At 37.2% G+C, this 19367-nt stretch overlaps 2 protein-coding genes across 3 annotated transcripts in view; one reads left to right on the top strand and one right to left on the bottom strand.

Moving 5' to 3' along the window:
- The window catches only part of LOC149147337 (uncharacterized), a 432707-nt gene that overhangs the window by 372090 nt on the left and 41250 nt on the right, over positions 1 to 19367 (top strand). The window contains exon 9 of one of the 2 annotated variants that reach the window (XM_089440439.1): positions 5675 to 6049. The exons of the other annotated variant lie outside the window; for it this stretch is intronic. Within the exon in view, the coding sequence (XP_089296565.1) occupies positions 5675 to 5712 (38 nt within the window). The 3' untranslated portion in view covers positions 5713 to 6049. Of the gene's footprint in view, positions 1 to 5674; positions 6050 to 19367 lie in introns of those variants that run through there. 2 annotated transcript variants of the gene reach the window in all.
- On the bottom strand, positions 86 to 9963 carry LOC149147338 (14-3-3 protein 4-like). The gene is made up of 5 exons (XM_089440441.1): positions 9393 to 9963; positions 2087 to 2209; positions 696 to 812; positions 548 to 584; positions 86 to 443 (listed from the first exon to the last, which is right to left on the bottom strand). The coding sequence occupies exons 1-4, from the start codon at positions 9873 to 9875 to the stop codon at positions 564 to 566; spliced, it is 744 nt and encodes a 247-aa protein (XP_089296567.1). The 5' UTR covers positions 9876 to 9963; the 3' UTR covers positions 86 to 443; positions 548 to 563.

Raw genomic sequence — 19367 nt, 5'->3', positions numbered from 1 at the left:
ACAATTTTCTTTGTTTTTTCTTTTTTTGCATCTTGCTCACAACATTGCAATTATCAGATAATCCTAAGTATATCAAAGAAGCAGCTTAGAAAAATTTGTCAATGAATAAGAATATTATAAAACTTGATTTGGATCACGAAGTCTCAAACTACAATGAAACAACCAGTGTAATCCAACAAAATCTGATAATCCTTCCATGTGTCTAGTTATCATTTAGTAATGAATTTCTGGATTAAAGTATTGCAGCAATGTACCACTAATACATCATCCAAACCATTGGCCAGACCATCAATTTCTGTGGCAGACCCATAAAAATGGCCTCTCGTTCCACTCACTAAAATGAATAAAACCACCAAACTGTCATTGAGTCCACCTCCATATGATAAACCTACTAATGAGTGCGGCACCTCTATCTCACTTGAACCAGAGGATCATGCACCTTCCTAGATGACCAAAAACAAAGAATTGATTAATTGTTAAGATGATAGAACAGCCTTGTGAAATAAATGGGAAACCTATTGCGCCCTTTACTATCAAGATATCTTACTTAGTTATCTGTTTCACTAGGAATCATCCAACTGTTCCTGCAGGAACAAAGAACTGGTATAAGAGCTAGACTCATCATAAGCACATCTCTTCAGATACAAGAATTTAGAATAAATAAGGTCCTAAATTAAGTTATATAGAGATCTTACTTGCATGTCAGAAGTCCAGAGTGTCAGATTATCTCTCAAAAGCTGCATGATCAGTGTGCTATCCTTATAAGATTCTTCACCTAGTGTATCCAGCTCAGCAATGGCCTCATCAAAAGCCTGTGTTACAAGTAGAAGCTCATCCTTAGGGTAGAAAACATTTATTGCTTGAGTTTGATGAGAGACTAGATACAGAAAAATTAAAAAGACAACATAACTTACAAAGCCTATATGCCATTTAGACCCTAAAATTCCTTGTGGCGGAACTATCAAGTCAAATCATCCATGCCACAAAGTAAGATTGGTTACAAAGTGATCTCAAGAGCAAGGAACACAAGAAGGCCAATGACAGGGAGCTCTCAAAATAGGGAAAGAAAGAAGGGACAGGGAGAAGAGGTTGGTTGAGAAATGCACTCTACCATATAAACAAGCATTGTAGTGAGCTATGTTCACTCACATGTGTTCTTTTTGCACCTTTCTTATTTTACTATAGAGAATTGTTTACGTAATCCTAAGTTATAACAATGAGGGAAGTCAACTGTGTCTATGAAACAAGTGCACATGCAATACTTGTAAGACTGATATAGGATGTGTTAGCTTGTTCTAGCATCCCCATCTAGAACACAAAGAAAGGAGTAGAAAAATCCAATCCAACACTAATTTCTACTCTCCCGGTGTCAATGGATCAAAAGCCTGATGAAACGGTAGCTCAACCTAGTCGCTGCAATGGGAAAAGTCTAATAATCTTTAGGTTGAAGTCCAATGAGCTTAATAGTATCCTTTACCTATATACCTGAAAAATCTCATTTGATTCTCATGTAATATGCTGCTGCAGTTTAGAAAGCAAAACAAAGCAATTGCAGTCTTATCAGATAATGGCAACATATTGTTAAGAATCATATGACTTTAAGGGACAATCATATCCTACACAACTCTATTTGATATTCGTTGCAAAGAAAAAGAACAAAATGTCCAAGTGACCTGATATAAGTAGGCAGGTACCATCTATTGACAACTGGAGATATAGGGTAGAATCTAGATGGAAGAAATATCCAGTCTACAATTGCATGTGGCAAATGAACTGAAAAAACATATTTCCTTTGAGTTTTCCCTATAGGAGATAGCAAAACATCATAAATAATATCATGTCTTCATACAAATCAACCCATGGCATTCAGAATCGAAGCCTCTATCACATGTTTGAATGGTAGGACCAGACAGTATTCAAATAGTGAGTCTAGCCTAAAATTTATTTCTAATATTATTGTTAGGACAGAATTTTATGACCAAATTGCAAAGCAAGCATCAGAGTCATTTCTACTATTCTATGTTAATGATATATATAAACAGCCTGATCAAGCATGAGAAAAACAAAGTAAGAATCAGAATTTCACCTGTTTAGCAAGGGCACATGCTTTCTCTGGCATATTCATGATCTCGTAGTAGAACACAGAAAAGTTGAGTGCAAGTCCCAACCTTATAGGATGTGTTGAGGCCAGCTCAACCAGAGCAATACCCTGATAAGCAATCAATGCAAAAAAACATCAGTTTACAAGCCAACGTTGATGTAATGGACCAAATCGGGACAGGGCTTACATTCAAATTTCCCATCATACCCTATAAGTAATAGATTGAGATGGTGCATGAGATGGTACATAGCATCATAATTCAAATTGTGCATAAAGATGCTTTCCCCGATAAAAACAATAGACCCAGTTCCAAATGCCATATAACATCAAGGTCAAATCACGCACCATATATACACATAAAGTCAACCCTTGGCATTCTACTACTGAGAATTACCTTTAAAAGTATTTAGAAGAGATGCTATATAATACAGGCCACACGATATAACTTTATTGAAGGTTACCATAACTGTCAACAAGATTCTGTGCCAAATGCTCCCCATTCAAATACTAAAAAACAAAAGTCTATGCAAAATGACCAAAATTATCTTATCTTGACAGTTAACAGATAATGATCAAAATTACCTCTAGATAACAGCAGATGGGAACTGAATCCTATTCATTTTTAATATGTAATTCACTAATTTGTTATATTTTTAATATATATAATGTGTCCTCCCTGTCATGTTCTGGGGTCACCATGTCATGTGTCAGATACTCGAATTTTTGTGTCCTCCGTGCCCTTGTGTCATGTGACATGGTATAAGCAATGAATCACATCACCTCAATAGTATGTGAGAGTGAACTAACTTGGACTTGGCAAAAATATGGCTGGCCATGGGACTCAGCAATTGGCAAAGTCTCAGCAAGACTCAGCAAATACAAAGAAACAAGAAAAAAAAACAAAGTATATTAATTTTGTGAACAAAAAAAATGTATTAATGACATTTCCAATCCATATAAGTTATAAAACAACAGCCTATGCACAAATTCATAAGATCATCTCATAAAATACAATAATACAACATTTGACACTCCATATTTGACAAAAACACAGTTAACTGAAAAATGATTCTGTGATCAAATTCACATAATATCGAGCTCAACAACTATTGATAAACAGTCAACTACATAACTCAACATAATTAGAAAATCAAAATAGATAGTATCTCCAAGTCCAATCTAATGTCTCATGCCTCCTGAAGAAGCTGAAAACTGCACACAACAAATAAAATCGGTCCTCGCAGTCACAGGCTACAGCTACAGCAAATAATCAAATGCAATGATGAACTGTGAGGATGAGAAAGGGTGGGGTTTCTATTTAACAATGCATTCTTGGGTTTAAGGTTCATTTCCTGCCTTTACTTTTCCCTCCAAAGCCCTTTTAACCCTTCAAATTCCACACATGGTCAAACCTGGGCGCACGATCAAGAAGTGAGTCGGACTAACAAATCTCGTAGTGAATATTTTGGCAAGTGACCAAATTTATCTTAATACAATAGTTCATGCAAACTCACTACACTTAATATATATGATAAAGTAACAGAAAATGGAAAAAGACGCAAACTATCTTAACACCAGTACATGGCAACCAGCCCCCATAACTACATGTAATAATATGCCAGTGCATGAAGAATGTCCCAAGCTACCCCAACTGAGAGGGAAATCATTCCCCATCGACATATCTCCATTCTCCTTCCTAGATGGTTTTGCTACTTATCTCTTTGTATTTTTACTGAAAAGGGCTACTTGTCAGGTTGAAGATGATCACAGATTTCTGAATAGCAATGATAGAGGGAAGCTACATTTCCCCTAATCATTTTCTGGACTCTGTTGTCTCAAGTGGCGAGATCTCATTCTTACTAATACTAAAACAATTGAACCCTTGCCAATATGATTGAGAATCAAGGTATCATTCAAACTGGTAGCACCAAAATTTGGAAGCCCAGCCAACTGACAAGGAGAAATTTCCAAATCAAGTTGCGGGTGTGATGTTAAGAAGCTGCTTCACCAAATACATCAGGACCAAATCCAAATGAATTACATGGAAATAATTCTAGCAGGATATTAATGATAGAGGGGAGCTACGTTTCCCCTAATCATTTTCTGGACTCTGGAGTCTTAAGCGGCGGTATCTCATTCTTACTAATGTTAAAATAATTGAACCCTTGCCAATATGATTGAGAATCAAGGTATCATTCAAACTGGTAGCACCAAAATTTGGAAGCCCAGCCAACTGAGAAAGGAGAAATTTCCAAATCAAGTAGCGGGTATGATGTTAAGAAGCTGCTTCACCAAATACATCAGGACCAAATCCAAATGAAGGACCAAATGAATTACATGGAACGAATTCTAGCTGATAAGAATATACAGCGGAAACAATTGGAAATTTTTGATACATTTTCGATGAAAAGTGGGAATTTTGAGCTGCTCAAAGATGCAATTTTGATAAACCGCGAGTTTTGGAGTTGCTCAACATTCTCGGACCTCAGAAACAGATAGAGAAATTTATTCTCGGACCTCAGAAACAGATAGAGAAATTTGCCGTCGTCTGGATCTGTTTGTAATTTGTCTTATTAGAAAAATAAGACAGACAAAAACTCAATTAGCTTAACACAATTAGCTTAACACAACAATATAGGGCACCTAGCCCTCAATCATATCTCATACATAACAGCATATGAGGACCACACCAAGGATATCTCATAGCATAACAGCCTATGGAGAATAATATGGGATATAACACAAATTACAATTACAATAACTGCAGCCTAGATCTATCTTTATCTTAATATTAATTTTAATTCTTTAGATCTATCTTAATCTTAATTTTAATTCTCTGAGGGATCAATTCAGTAAAATTCAGAATCCATTATTATATATATAAGAAAGTTTATTTGTTTTAATATTTAATCAATATATAATATAATTAATTATTATTATTTGAGATAAATATTCTGATTTTTGCTTTTATATGGTGATATCAGCATTACTTGTATTACATTGTCTTTTCTATTGAATTGTAAAAACCAGTGTTGTTAAAATCGCGATAAAATCACGATTTAATGAAAAAATCGCGATTTTTTCAGCTTGCCGATCAAATCGCGATTTTTATACGAAAAAATCGCCTACTTTTTTTTTTGCCGATTTTTACTGAAAAAATCGCGCTTTTTTCAAAAAATCGAGATTTTTTTGGAAAAAGCGCGATTTTTAACGAAAAAATCGTGGGGGCTCAGGACAGCATAGTTTTATAACTTTTTTTGGGTTTTTTCATGCAATGTTTTTTGAAAGAAACAAATGTGGGGTAGCTTAATGATCAAGTCTAAGCCCTAGTATGGATATGCTATTCATGGTAATGTTAAATTCTTAAAGTAAAAGTGACATTCTCCTTAATCTTCATTTTCATCCTTTTACTTAAATTTTTAACATTACCATGAAATGACTCAGGATGTTTGAGAGTGGTTCCAGCCTCATTGGATTTCATATGGAGAAAGTAGAATTTTAGATTTCATTTAAAATCCAGCAGACATATCAGTTTTTCAGGATTTCAGGATTGGGAGATTGTAATGTTTCCAGGTGACACCACCTGCCCGGGCTACCCCTGCCACCAGTAGAGGACGTGGTCTACCTCCTATAGCTCCTACTTCTAGTTCTTCAACGTCTAGATCACATCAGACTCCACTGCCATTTCCACCTGCACGGGCACCAGCATCTACATCTAGAGGGAAAGGGAAAGCTGTGGCATTTTCTCGCAAGAGGGGCAGAGGAAATCAATAGGATTAGACTTTCATTTTATTGTATATGACATTATGACATGATGGGATACATTATCATATTTTTTGTTGATATTTTGAGGCTGAGTTGGGACTTACTATTCAGGACATGATTCAATGTTATGTGTGATTTTAGCGTTAGAAATGATATTAAACATCTTATATATTAGTTTTTTTATCATATTTATGTGTCAATGTATTTATTTTATGTTGTAGATGGTTTAGATATTAAAAAAATTGAAAAAAAAATGAAAAAAAATGAATATTTTTGTACCAAACGATTTTTTCCCGCTTTTTTCCGATTTTTTCCCGATTTTTCCGATTTTTTCCGATTCGTTCCCCGCGCCGATTTAATCCCGATCGCGCTTTTAACAACATTGGTAAAAACGCTTTTCAAAACAATAAATATGCATGGGAAGGGACATTCATGCCTTATAATATACATCTGACATGCAGTGGAGACAAATTGAGAAAATTCAGAAGTGTTTGATTACAAATAAATTAAAGATTAAAAGTGCAATTCCTTATGCTATCTTGTTAAGTGAAACAGGGACTGCTCCTATTGAAGCAATTGCTATGGTGCGAGTCATAAGGTATTTAAAAAAATTGAGCAAATGGAAGAGGGTAGATGGCCTAAGGTTGTTTTTAATGACAGATTGTGCAAGAGAAAAAAAACTTGGATGCAGCAAAATAACAAATGGTTTAGTAAATGGGGTATTTTCTTGAACCCGTGTCCCATAAACAGCAAAGAAATAAAATCTTTTGTTATGGAAAAGTTCCTTAAACATACTTGAGATAAGGAGCTAGGAAGAAAGAAAAAGTACTATATTGAAGTGTTTAATCTCACTCATAGTCATCAACCAAAAGCATACATAGAGGCCAATATCTCTTAGGGAGCCAAAATTCTTATTGTTCAATTAAGGGCTAATTCTCATCAACTCCGTTGTGAAACAAGGTGTTGGAAAAGGCCAAAAGAAGTGTGGGAGGAAAGTGCATTTTTTGTTCTTCCGGAAAAGTGGAAACAGAAAAATATTTCATTTTAGAATGTGAGGCCTTCAAAGACAACAGGGAAAGTTATGCAGATATGCTGGCAGCTAGCTCTTGGGATAATCTATTTAGCAAAGGGTTTGTCAAGAAGCTAGGAGCATTTATTTTGAAACTTAACAGAAAAAAGCGGAATACCTCAAGCAGATGAAGAAGCAATCTGTCCCATAAACTATCTTTGACCTCATAAACGTTAAAATAATTTATTTTTTTCTTTCTTTCTATATAAAAATTGAACCAAATTAACAATTTGCCTGTAAATATGGCGAATCATCTCAAATCAAGCAAAAACTTTAACTCAAGCTTATCCCGCATGGACTCAGGAACGCTTGGCAAGACAGCCACGTAGAAATGACTCGACACGAAAAAAAACTCACTTAGGAGTAATTGGCAAGGTTTTCAGGCCCGTTACGGGTCATGATTCTTTCCCTAAAGACTATTTCACTAATGACCCGCAAAGTTTTGTCCAGGTATTTAGCTATCCTGGAAATAAAATAAAATAAATTTAATTAATTAATTAAAAAAAAAAAACCACCTGTGTCCAGTTATTCAGCTATTTAGCTATTCCGGAAATAAAATAAAATAAAAAATAAATAAATAAATTTAAAAAAACAAAAACAAACTCGGCATCAGGCTCAGCAGTAAACTGGGCCACGTGGGTCAGCTTGGCCCGACTTGGCAGATCAGCCAATGCATGCGCGTCTCAGTGAATCAATCAGGTTGACTCTGAGAGTATGATAACATCGGTTCAACAATTGAGCTTTCGTCATTGTCTTAAGGCATGGAGATCTCTGACTAATAAGCTTTTCCCATTCTGTTCAGGCTGACTCTGAGAGTCTGATAACATCGGTTCAACAATTGAGCCTTAGCCATTGTCTTAAGGCATGGAGATCTCTGACTAAATACCATGGAGATTTGCATACTATTATTTGATTTGGACACTTACCGGGACCATTTTATAAGTTGAAAAGAACAATTAAAACACACATATAATAGTTAGCTTCTGCTTTAGCAATGACTTGACTTGTATGAATGGCTGTGACAATGATTCAGGTTCAAGTTCAAACATTGCCAGGGATGTTTCTCCCTTGTGTGGCATCTGCTGGATGTGGCTCTTCCTGCCTAGCCACCTTTCTTGGTGCCTATGACTACTAGATGTTGCATTAGCGCCTTTTTTTGTACTTGTGTCAACTTATGTTGTAGCACTTGGACAATGATGTAGAAGTATGGGTGTTTCATAATGGAAACCTGTCTTTAATATAATAATAGAGCAGAGGCTGTATTACTTCTAAGGATATGTATATTACTGGCTATATTCATGGCTGGAAAACACACCTATGTGTCACAACTATCCTTTATAGTTGCCCCTTTATCTCCTTCTATATATACACACAGAACGAATGAATGAAATTAGCTGTTTAGCCCACTGTATTAGCTCAATCAGTTTGAGTTAAACGGTTACAAGGGGAGATCAATGAAAGGTCATCGGGTCAAGTCCAATAGAATCACTTTGGATTAGAAGTACGTGTTATTCTCCAGTTATATTTACTCAGGTGTCAGTTGAATGTGAAGAAGCACTTAGACGATTTCTCCAAGAACAGTTTTAATGGAAAAAGTGCATATAATTAGTTATCTACCTGGTTTCGAACTGTGGTCTAGCAGTAATTTCAGGTGGTTACAGGTGGTTAGAACATTTTCTAGGGAAAAGAGATGCACGTAATTAGTTGTCTGCCTGGCTGTGGAACTGTGTTCTAGCAGCAATATCAGGTGGTTGCTGTAGTAATGATCAGTGGTAAGTTGTAATAGATTGTGAGCTAAATTATAATTTCAGGTAGTTGCTGTAGCGATGACCAGTTGTGAATTGTAATAGCCTGTCTGCTAAATAATGATTTCAGGTGGTTTTTGTAGCGATGACCAGTTACGAGTTGTAATAGCCCGCGGGCTAACTAATGATTTGACCATTTTTCTTGCTCTACACCGTGTCAGAAATTTTTCGCCTATGTAAACCAAAAGAATGAAAAAGTCTGCAAATGGAGGGGCGCTCTTATGCAGGGAAGAGATTAATAAAATAAGCGGAAGAGAATTCTCGATAAGATTAGGAAAAGTATTTAGTAGTGAAATTGAAATTCAAGAAAAAAAATATAGAAGGTGAAAAAAAAATTGCAAATGGAAAGGGCAGGAAATATATAGGGAAGAAATTTATAGAATAAGTGAAAGAGGGTAAAAAGCCACAAAAGATTAAGAAGATGGGATTAGGAAAATTATTAAGCCTAAGGAGACGGGGCAATACTTAGAGAAGGTAAAAGAGAGGAGAATTGAATCAAGAAGTAAGCAAATGCATTACTAAGCCATGAATATATGTTAAGTAACCAATCGCATACAACTAATAACATAACGGCACTAGGGAAAATGGCCCAGGCTGTCTTTAACAGTATATGGAAACTGACCTCGATACTCACACAGGTCTACTAGCTCACCTGTGCATTCTTATAGGCCTCGAGTGTGCCATCCGCTGCCTCTTTCCTCTCATCCCCGGTCTTAAACTCCGCGAGATAACGATTGTAATCTCCCTTCATCTTGAGATAAAAGACCTTGGCCTCCCCGGAAGAAGCAGAGGGAATGAGATAGCCATCCAATAACCCCAGGATGCTGTCACAAATGCCGCTCAGCTCGGCCTCCACCTTGAGCCTGTATTGCCTAATGAGGGGCAGGCGGTCCTCGTTCCCTCGGCTCTCCTCCTTCTGTTCAATGGAAGAGACGATCCTCCAAGAGGCCCTACGTGACCCAATGGCATTCTTGTACGCCACAGACAGCAGATTTCTCTCCTCCACCGCCAGCTCTTCGACGTCCGCGGCCTTCACCACCTTCCCCATGTACTCCACCATCTCGTCGTACCGCTCGGCCTGTTCCGCCAGCTTCGACATGTACACGCTCTCGCTCCGCACCGAGGAATCCGCCATTGTGACGAAAGGGAAAAGAATCCGAACCCGCGACCTCTGGACTGGGACTGCTCCCAAAGAATTTCACTCCCGCGCATATTGCGCCCGTGTCGTCGTGTTTTGTAGTTGGGTGGAGTTACCCGGAGGTAATTAATAGCCAGTCAACAGTAAATCTGTTTACCCATGACTGTACGTTTTTAACCCTTATTAAACGTAATCGGAGGGTTAGGGATTCTCCACGTGTCAACGCCACGCGTACCGACGTTTGAATTATCCACAAAATTCACCAACAGGGATAGAATTATAATTGATTTCCGTGGTTGACCCTTTATTTCTTTTCTTTCGTTTTTCTTCATAAACCTAGGTTGAATTTTTATTATTTTTTAAATGTTGCAAATTTTATTTCTGAAAAGTGTATTGTGAAAGTACATAATATATGTTTATAATTATTTTTAATCATAAAATAATCTTAAATTTCATCTACGAAATTGAGATATACTTATTACTAAAATTATTAGTAATTTCATAAGTAAGCTTAAAAAAATATTAATATTAGGATAAATATTTTGAAATTATGATTTAATTTAAATATTTTTTATATTTTTATGAAGATGAAGTTTTGAAATTATGATTTGATTTAAATAATTTTTATATTATTTTTAATATTATATTATAAATTTTGATCGAGGTGATAATCATTAATGTTAACGGGGTTGGGGCTCATGCCTTTTTGCCACCACTCTTTGCATATCGATCTTTCTCCAGGCACACTTAAAGAGCCTCGCATCCTAAGGCAAGAGGGCGAGGTCCCTTGGCAACCTTATACCATACGCATCATCTGTGTTTGTTCACCCCATAGCATGAACTTGGTTTCAGGCTCTCCTCCTTCTAATCTCCTCCAACTCTTGCTTATGCTCACCATGTTACTAGACTTTTGCCTTTGTTTCCTGGGTGGGTGGTCCCCTATCTTTGTCGATGAGTTTCCCCTGTTGGTGTTGGCTTTTCGATAGGAGGAATGGTCCCTCGGTCCACATTGGTGCATGCCAAACTGGCACTTTATAATGGTCTCCCTCCTCCATGGTCGCCTCATGTAGCTCCCCTCTCACCTCAACCCAAGTTTGTGTGATGTTTTGATGCCTCTGGCAACCATGATGCACCAGAGAGCTCACTATAGATGTGGTAGTGGAGGTCATGGAGCTTCAAGGGATTCCAAAGCGCATCTTTGAGCAAAATCCTCAACCCGTAGCTTTCATGCCAACACATCACCTAACATACAAGAGGAAATTCGATTGGTGGAAGAAGAAATACACCATGAACGACATGTCACTCTTGATTTTGATGTAGTGGCAGTCATTGCTTCTTGGGTTCCAAATACAAGGAATTCACGTGCTCATCAAAGCCATTACTTGCGTACTGTTGAATTATATTGGCATATTAAGTTGTTGCTTGGAAAAATCTTGGTGGATATATAAAACAATCACAAACTAACCTTTTGCACAAATTGGATGAACTTTGTGACCTTACACTTGACGTTGAAGGCCAGTTGGCTCAATTAGAGATGGGTTCTCCACCCAGCTCTCCAGGTCCTCCATCGTGCAAGGTTGAGGAACATCCCATCAACCTAGATACTTCTTTATCTGCGTGATGTTATTGTTCTATGCATTGTTCTCTCATATTTGGTTTCTCCAACTAGCCCTTAGGGCTATAGTAATGTTTTCCTTTATGTTTATTCTCGATTTAATTTTCTTGTTAAGTACAGGCTTTGCAATTCAACAAGGTTGTCATTTTTGTATTTTCTTGTTGGTATCCCCCTATGTGGGGTAGCAACTACTTTTGGTCTCTATTTATCATGGACTCTCTTCTAAATTTGCAATTGTTTGACTCTCTCCTTTAGTGCATCTGGTTTGGTTTCCAAGGTGGTAGGTGAGAGCAACGAGGTCGACAAATTGAAGTAAATATTTTCCATTACAATTTGATGAAAGCTTACAAAAAAATGTTATAGTATAAAAGTATTAAAAATATTGTAAAATAAATTAATGTGGAATATATTTATACTATATTAATATTTATTTCTTTCTTTCCAAAGGGAAAAAACCCATAATTTTATTCAACTTGAAACAAGGAACAAAATTACATTATGCAGATATTGAAAGCATTATGTGAGAAAAAATTTGAAAAAAATTGCATAAGAACATTTGAAGTTAGGTGAGATAATAATTGCTTAACTTCTCTTTCTTACCTTTATTTTTTCTGCACTTTTTGCCATCCCCTTGAGTTGGGATCAACCGGAACCATAGCCAGTTCGCTTCTTGTTGTCTCTAGTGGGGATTCTTTGTATGAATATGAGTTGTCAGAAACATGAGCTCTCTTTGTACCCCCCATCCTCTTTTCTATATGTGCCTCATTTTTCAGTTATTCTGATGCCTAGATCTCTTGTGATTCAATGTCATTATGTGTTGTGAAAATTATGTTGCAGTTACTGGGAATTATTCTTCTAGATTTAAAGATTATCTGTCTTCTATATATTCATTTATGGAAATACTGAATAAAAACACGACTGCAATTTTACCAAATAAATCACAGGAATTGAGAATATAGCACACGCATAAAAATTTGACATTGATATTTTGTTATGAAACCAGCTCACAAAAAGATAGAAACGATAGATTAATGCCTTAGAATTCAGCCTCTTCGAGGGGGAAACCTCCTTTACATTACACAAATGAACAATTCTTGGATGATACAAATGACAAGACCTCCTTTCTATATATAGGAGTCTAAGGGGTCATAATATAATCAAAGCCGACATAACAATAATAATGTAAGGGCACAATAATAAGAATAGTGGGCTTTCCCGGATGCAGGTGTTCGATCAGCGTAGGGGTACGAAGGTGGCGCTTCACATGGGCAGGTGTCAGCCCATGCGCGCCACGAGGAACCGTGCAGATCAAGTGAGCTGGTCTCACGCAGGGTTATTAATGTGGTTCATTTATTCCTCCATCTACCTCCTGGTAAATTGTGCAATGGCGCTTCATAATGTCTGTGCTCCAGCGACCTCCTCGCATTCCTCTGCGGTTTCTTGGCATTCCTCGGTGGCCTCTTCGCATCTCTCTGCTGCCACTTCGCACCCCTTTGAGGCATTGTTGGTAGCTCAGGGGCATTCACTCTCTGTGCCCAAGTCCGTCTCCATCTCAGGCTCGAGAGTGTCTCACAGGACTTTAGCTCCAGTTCATCGCGCTCACGTGCTGGTTAGTTGCTCCCCTCCGTGCATTTGTGCGCTGGTTAATCCATTGTATACTGCAATGCCCAGAGAGCGTCCAAGAATGGGTAGCAGACGCGGAGGCTCCCGTGGGCACACCACCTCACAAAGGTCTGCCCCCATCTCACCCTCCTCCTCGGTCGAGTTGGCAGCTGAGCAAAATCGCCCTCAAGTTTCCCGAGCTGGAAGAGGCAGAGGTCATGGGCGTGGAAGGCTGGTTGATTGTGGGCATGCGGCGCATCCAACAGTCCGCTATCGAATCCCCTGCACTCTTGCCAATTCCACTTTCTTGGTCTCAGTCACTATAGAAAATTGTGCAAATCTCAGCGGCCAGGCAGCAGCTCATCAGGCAATTCCGCCAGAACAAGGGACAGCGCCTCCAATTGACACTCAACGCCCGGTCACGGGAAGTTCCTCCTTGGCGACTCAAGCTGCCCCTGATGGTCCAAGCGAGCCTGCTCCGGGAGTCCCAACCGGCTCGGTGGTCCTTCGCTCAGACTCGGACGACTCTTTGCAATTTGGGTGCAGGGTAGTGGAGGAACCCTACACTACGGATGACGATTGATCTTGGATGGCTCTCTGCTCTCGGCAGCCTAAGAAGTAGGCGCATTACTCTGTTTTTGGAACTTGCAATTCTGCCTGTGTCTGGTCATAGTATGTGTCTATATGTCTCTGTGTCGATGGTATGGATCTATGTCTATTTTTCCATGTTCAGCGCTGCCCAACAGTGCAATAGTTGTTTGTTTCAGCTTGTCTGTTTCGCAAGACTTAGAGTCTTAGGAGAAGATGTAACAGATGGAAGTCCACCATTTTTGGAAGGTGTTCAGCTGTGCTAATTGTCAATCTCATGGCAAGATTTTCAAGGCCATGGCCTTGCTGTAACATTTTGAATCTTTTTGTACAATAATAGAAGTAGACAGATTGAGAAAAAAAACATAAGAATAGTGGGCTTCTATGGGGCACAATAATAACAATATGGGGACTAGATGGGCACAACAATATAATAAGGGGGTTGTACTAATAACAATAAGGGGTTACACTAGTAGTATAGGGACCTAACATGCCCCTCTCCTTCAAAAAGTAGTTTTTGATGCTTTTGTATAAAATTATTGTCCTCCCATGTGGAATCTTCAGCAGGTAAGTTCTTCCACTTGATGAGATACTCTGAAATTGATCGATTTCGTAGCTGTCGGGTTCTTGTTTCTGTGACTGCTCCAGGTTCCAATATGATTTTTCCTTCCTTGTCAAGTTCTAGCCATATTGTTTGAATTGGGATCTTTTGCAACTTTTGAATGAGTGGCCACACTTCTTCGTCCTGCTTCCATTCATCCCTTGCTTCTTTTATCCAATCTGGTTGGATAATAGAAATAACACAAAACAATGTTTCCACATCCTCATCCTTTCTTGAGAGTGTATTTGAAACAACATTTTGCTTCCCTTTTTTATAGATGATTTCAAAGTCATAACCCAACATATTTGTCACCCATTTTTTCTATTCTTCTAAAGATAATCTTTGTTCTAAAAAATATTTCAGACTATCATGATCCATTTTTACCTTGAAGTGTCTCCCATTAGGTAAGGTCGCCATTTTTTAAGTGCATGTAGTATTGCCAACATTTCCTTCTCATAAATAGCTTGCTTGAGATGTAGTCGTAAAAATACCCAATCGCCTACATCAAAACTTCTTTCACTGCGATGTTGATCTGCCTCTTGTTTCATTCAATTTTGCACCAAAGTGGCATTATCATTTAAAAGTTGGAGAACTTGTTGTTGATGCTCGATTTGATCTTTCACTGCTTGAACCTTTTTCTTCTTGATATGTCCTCTTATCTTCAGAGTTTGAGGAGTGGTAATTTCTTCCAATGCATTACAAGATATGGTCGGATTCATTTCTTGATGCTCAATGTGATCTGTCACTTCTTGAACATTTTTCTTCTTGAAATGTCCTTCTATCTTGATAGTTTGAGGAGTGGTAATTTCGGCCAATGCATTGCAATATATGGTTGGATTCATTTCTTCTTTCTCGATGTGATCTTTCACTTCTTGAACCTTTTTCTTCTTGATATGTCCTTCTATCTCGAGAGTTTGAGGAGTGGTAATTCTTGCCAATGCTTTACAAGATATGGTTGGATTCATTTCTTCTTTCTCTGAGGTTGGTTCCTAATGTATATCCTCTTCTTTTGATGTTTCTTGATACTTTTCTTCCTCCTCTTTATAATCTATGTAAAATAATTTCTTCTCAACGCACTTATGACCTTTAGTGTATTTGTTATCACAATTGTAACAAAGCCCTTTTGCTCTTTTTTCTTCCAATTGTTGTGGTATCAACGTTGTAGGTTGTGAAAGGCCAAAAGAAACAACACTACCATCTTTATAGTTGTGAGTGGTAGAATTCCTTGTTGCCGTAATTTTGCTTTCCACTTTTCTTGCCAACTTGAATGCCCTCTCCAATGAATCAGGTTCCCAAAGACGAACCTCATGTTGAATGTTATCCTTTAAAGTCCCTATGGAGACATCAATCCTCTGCTTCTCTAGAATATCATTTTCCCTTGTATTCAATTTTTGAAAGTCCTCAATGTGTTTTGCCATTGAACACTTTTGTTTGAGATTTATCAATTGGCTAAAGAAGGTGTTTCTCTTTGTATCCTCATAATGTGCTATCATTTCCTCCATGAAAATTGACCATGTAATAAGTGGTTTACGAGAACAAAGCCCTTTATACCATAAAAATTGATCCGGTTCTAAATATGAAGATGCAATACGTACCTTTTTTAATAGTTTCACCTCATGTAGATCAAAACATTGCTCCATGTGTAGTATCCAATTTACCGGATCCTTGCCATCAAACTTCCTCATATCACCTTTTCTTGATTTTAGGTGCTCGATCTTGAAATGACTGTAACTTTATAATTTCAGATCTCCAAGTTCTGAAATTGTGTCCTGCAATAACCCTCTGAGTCCTCTTTCTAACCCCGCAAGCTTGATGGCAATTGGATTCTCAAAGAAAGAGTTATGTCCAATCTCCCGCAATGACCTAATTATAGACTAGTTCAGTAGAGCGAATTTGTACGACATGCCATGTGTCACTATTTCAACCTTAGGTTTTGAAACTAATACCCAACAAAATACAGTTTGTCTTCTTTCTGTCACTTTGTATGAACTTTGAATTAGAGGTTTCGAGCGAGAGTTATGACGATTTTCCCCAGGTCACCTGTTTGGGATGTAATTCAGGACCCTACAGAAACCCTAAATTTATTGAAATTTATCTCCGAAAATATAGTGAAACGAGATCTGAAATTTGGAGCCAAGTTGCACCACGATTGTGGCTCAAATGGGTTTTAATTTCAAAGTCTGAACCTTCATAGAAAACAAATTATAGCGAAAATTCCACGATGACCTATTTGAGATTGAATTTTGGAGATTGCAAAAACCCTAACTTCCTTAGATCATATCTCAAAAAATATAGCGAGACAATATCTGAAATTCAGACCCAAGGTTTAGAACGATTTTGGCTCAAATGGGTTTTTGTTTTAGCTTCTTAAACATTATAGAGAAAAAGTTATAGTGAAAATTGCACGATGGCCTATTTGGAGCAGTGAAACCCTAGAATCCAAAGCTCCGATACTAAATGTTATGAAACCAGTTCACAAAAAGATAGAAAAGATAAATCAACGCCTTAGAATTCAGCCTCTTCAAGGGGGCAACCTCCTTTACATTACACAAATGAACAATTCTTGGATAATGCAAATGACATGACCTCCTTTCTATATATAGGAGTCTAAGGGGTCATACTATAATCAGAGCTGACATAACAATAATAATGTAAGGGCACAATAATAACAATAGTGGGCTTCTATGGGGCACAATAATAACAATATGGGGACTACATGGGCACAACATTATAATAAGGGGGTTGTACTAATAACAATAAGGGGTTACACTAGTAGTATATGGACCTAACATATTTTGGACAAAATAGTCCCTGGAAAAACTCCAATGTCGAGAAAACTAATTTTTCATATGAGGGCTTTATTGTTAATATCTTCAGTAATAAATTTGCAATAGAGAAATACAATATGCTTGCCTCTCACTAGCAAAGCTCTGACAAAATATTTTCTCCACTTCTGCAAGTCAAATCGATCCACTAGAAGCAACTCGACCCTCCTCTAGTAATTCGCTCTGCCTCAAACTGGAAACTCGCACTGCCTTTTGGAAATGTGCACTACCTTCGGGAAATTATTCCAGCAAGATAAATTGCCTCTATCAAATCACTAAAGCCACTTGTATTACCTCCAACAAATATCTCTAGCAACTGGCAAATCTATATGTGACTTTGGCAACACACACTGGAAAACTAACTACTTGCTCTGTAAATTCAGCCTCCCTCTGTAGAAATAAATCGACCTCCCCTTGCCTCTCAAAATTGGAAGCAAGTGTGAAGAATTCTATTCGGAAAACTCTTCCTCAATCACTACTATTGAAACCCTCGTTGGTGTCTCTCACACTATCACTGCAAATCAGTTCTCCTGAACTATTTGAATGATCTCCAAAGGCCCCATCGATCTCTTCTTATAATCTCTTGTTAACGAATCAATGACCATGATCTAATTCCAATCAATGGCTAAGATCATCTTGGCTTCCTCAAATCACTTTTCTAGAATTCACTAGAGTAAAATCGATTTGTCTCATTTAATCCCGATTAATTGACCCATTTTCCTAATTTAGACTTTGGAAAATTATTAAAGCTAGCTGATAAATCTAATTAAGACATTTTCACTTAGAAATTTTTTTTGGGTATTGGAGATAATTAATTCATTTGTGTTCTTAGCCTCATAGACACTTCTTGAGAGTAGAACACCTGTCTATAAAAAATAACACTCCCTCTTAGTGAGGAAGGTGTTCTCTACGACTCCCAAATTATCCCTAAAGAAAACAAACTTTTCTTTACCCAAGGCATTCATCAAAATATCTACAACTTGTTGATCTATGGAAACATTTTGTAGTCGAATTGATCCTCGCTGTACATAATCCCTAATGAAGTGGTATTTGATGTTGATGTGTTTCGACCTATCATGAAACACTAGCTTCTCAAAGACCTTGATGCAACTATGATTATCACTGTAGGTACTGGTCAACTCCATCCTCTAACCAAATACTGTCATTAGTATCTTTTGAATCCATATAGCCTCACATGTTGCCATGTATTCTGCTTTTGCGGAACTCAGTGCCATCGATTTCTGCTTCCTATTGTACCATGAGACAACCCTTGATCCAATGTTGAAGCAACACTATTTGGTAATTTAATTAACCTTAAATTACTTGCATAAATTATCGTCCAGGGCTAGTAAGATGATGAAGTGTAAGTGCTTTGTATGTGCTAGAAGTCCTTGGTTATTCACACCAATTCTAAATTAAGTTGAGTTATCAAAATATAAATTCTAAATTAAGTTATTGAAATGCACATGAGTAAAGAAACTATTCCTAGAAAATAAAATGATTACACTCTTCTATCAAAGACTACTTATGGAAAATATCACATTCTTCTTCAAAACAAAATCTCACGACTCTGCGTATAAGTAAATCAATCCCACACCTATTGTAAATGAAAATTAATTGCACTCCTATAAAAATTATAACTAATTATGAAATCCACACAACCAATAAAAATCTTAGACTTATAAATCAATCTCACACTTGTAAAATGAAACTCAATTCATAAAACACACACACTCTACTATATATATGAAATATGCTTTGTAAGAATCAACTCATTTATCAATATAACACACTCTTGCATAAACTGAATCTCTGCTTAAATATGTTCACACTTGCTCATTTATAAATCACTCATGCTTGAAATATAACCTGCAAACAAATCCTTTGTTTTACGAAATATAATTTTACTCTAAGTACAAACTCACACTATTGTTGTCACTATTGTTAAACTTAATTCATGTGCATCTATAAACAAAAGAGAAGGTTAGTAAATACATCATAATTTGAATCTAAAATAAATTGAAAATGCATCTACCTAATTGAAGAGAAAGCTTATGAAATTACCCAGAATTTCTATCTACTAAAGACAAATAAAAATCCTTATTGCTCGAGGGGGCCCTCCATGAGAAACAGATAATCAAGTTATCGATCAAACAATCAACAATGCATGGAGATGGAAAGGTTCTTCACAAACTGAACGAAACACAGTTTTAAGTCTTCATTGTGCATACATAAAATCATTGTCTTTATGTCTGCTG

This window comes from Pinus tabuliformis, chromosome 9 (genome assembly GCF_031772625.1).
Source record: "Pinus tabuliformis cultivar Carrire ecotype Pingquan chromosome 9, CPIR1, whole genome shotgun sequence".
Taxonomy (NCBI): domain Eukaryota; kingdom Viridiplantae; phylum Streptophyta; class Pinopsida; order Pinales; family Pinaceae; genus Pinus; species Pinus tabuliformis.
The sequence above is the reverse complement of the archived record's forward strand: the minus strand, read 5'-3'. Positions and strand labels throughout refer to the sequence as shown.

What these genes read in the sequence shown, in the direction of transcription:
- LOC149147338 (XM_089440441.1), bottom strand. Translation starts at nt 9,875, where the DNA reads ATGGCGGATTCCTCGGTGCGGAGCGAGAGCGTGTACATGTCGAAGCTG. An exon ending in AGGCCTATAAGAATGCACAG is followed by an intron (nt 2,210 to 9,392) that starts GTGAGCTAGTAG and finishes ATTGCTTATCAG; the next exon opens with GGTATTGCTCTGGTTGAGCT. An exon ending in TCTGGACTTCTGACATGCAA is followed by an intron (nt 585 to 695) that starts GTAAGATCTCTA and finishes TTGTTCCTGCAG; the next exon opens with GAACAGTTGGATGATTCCTA.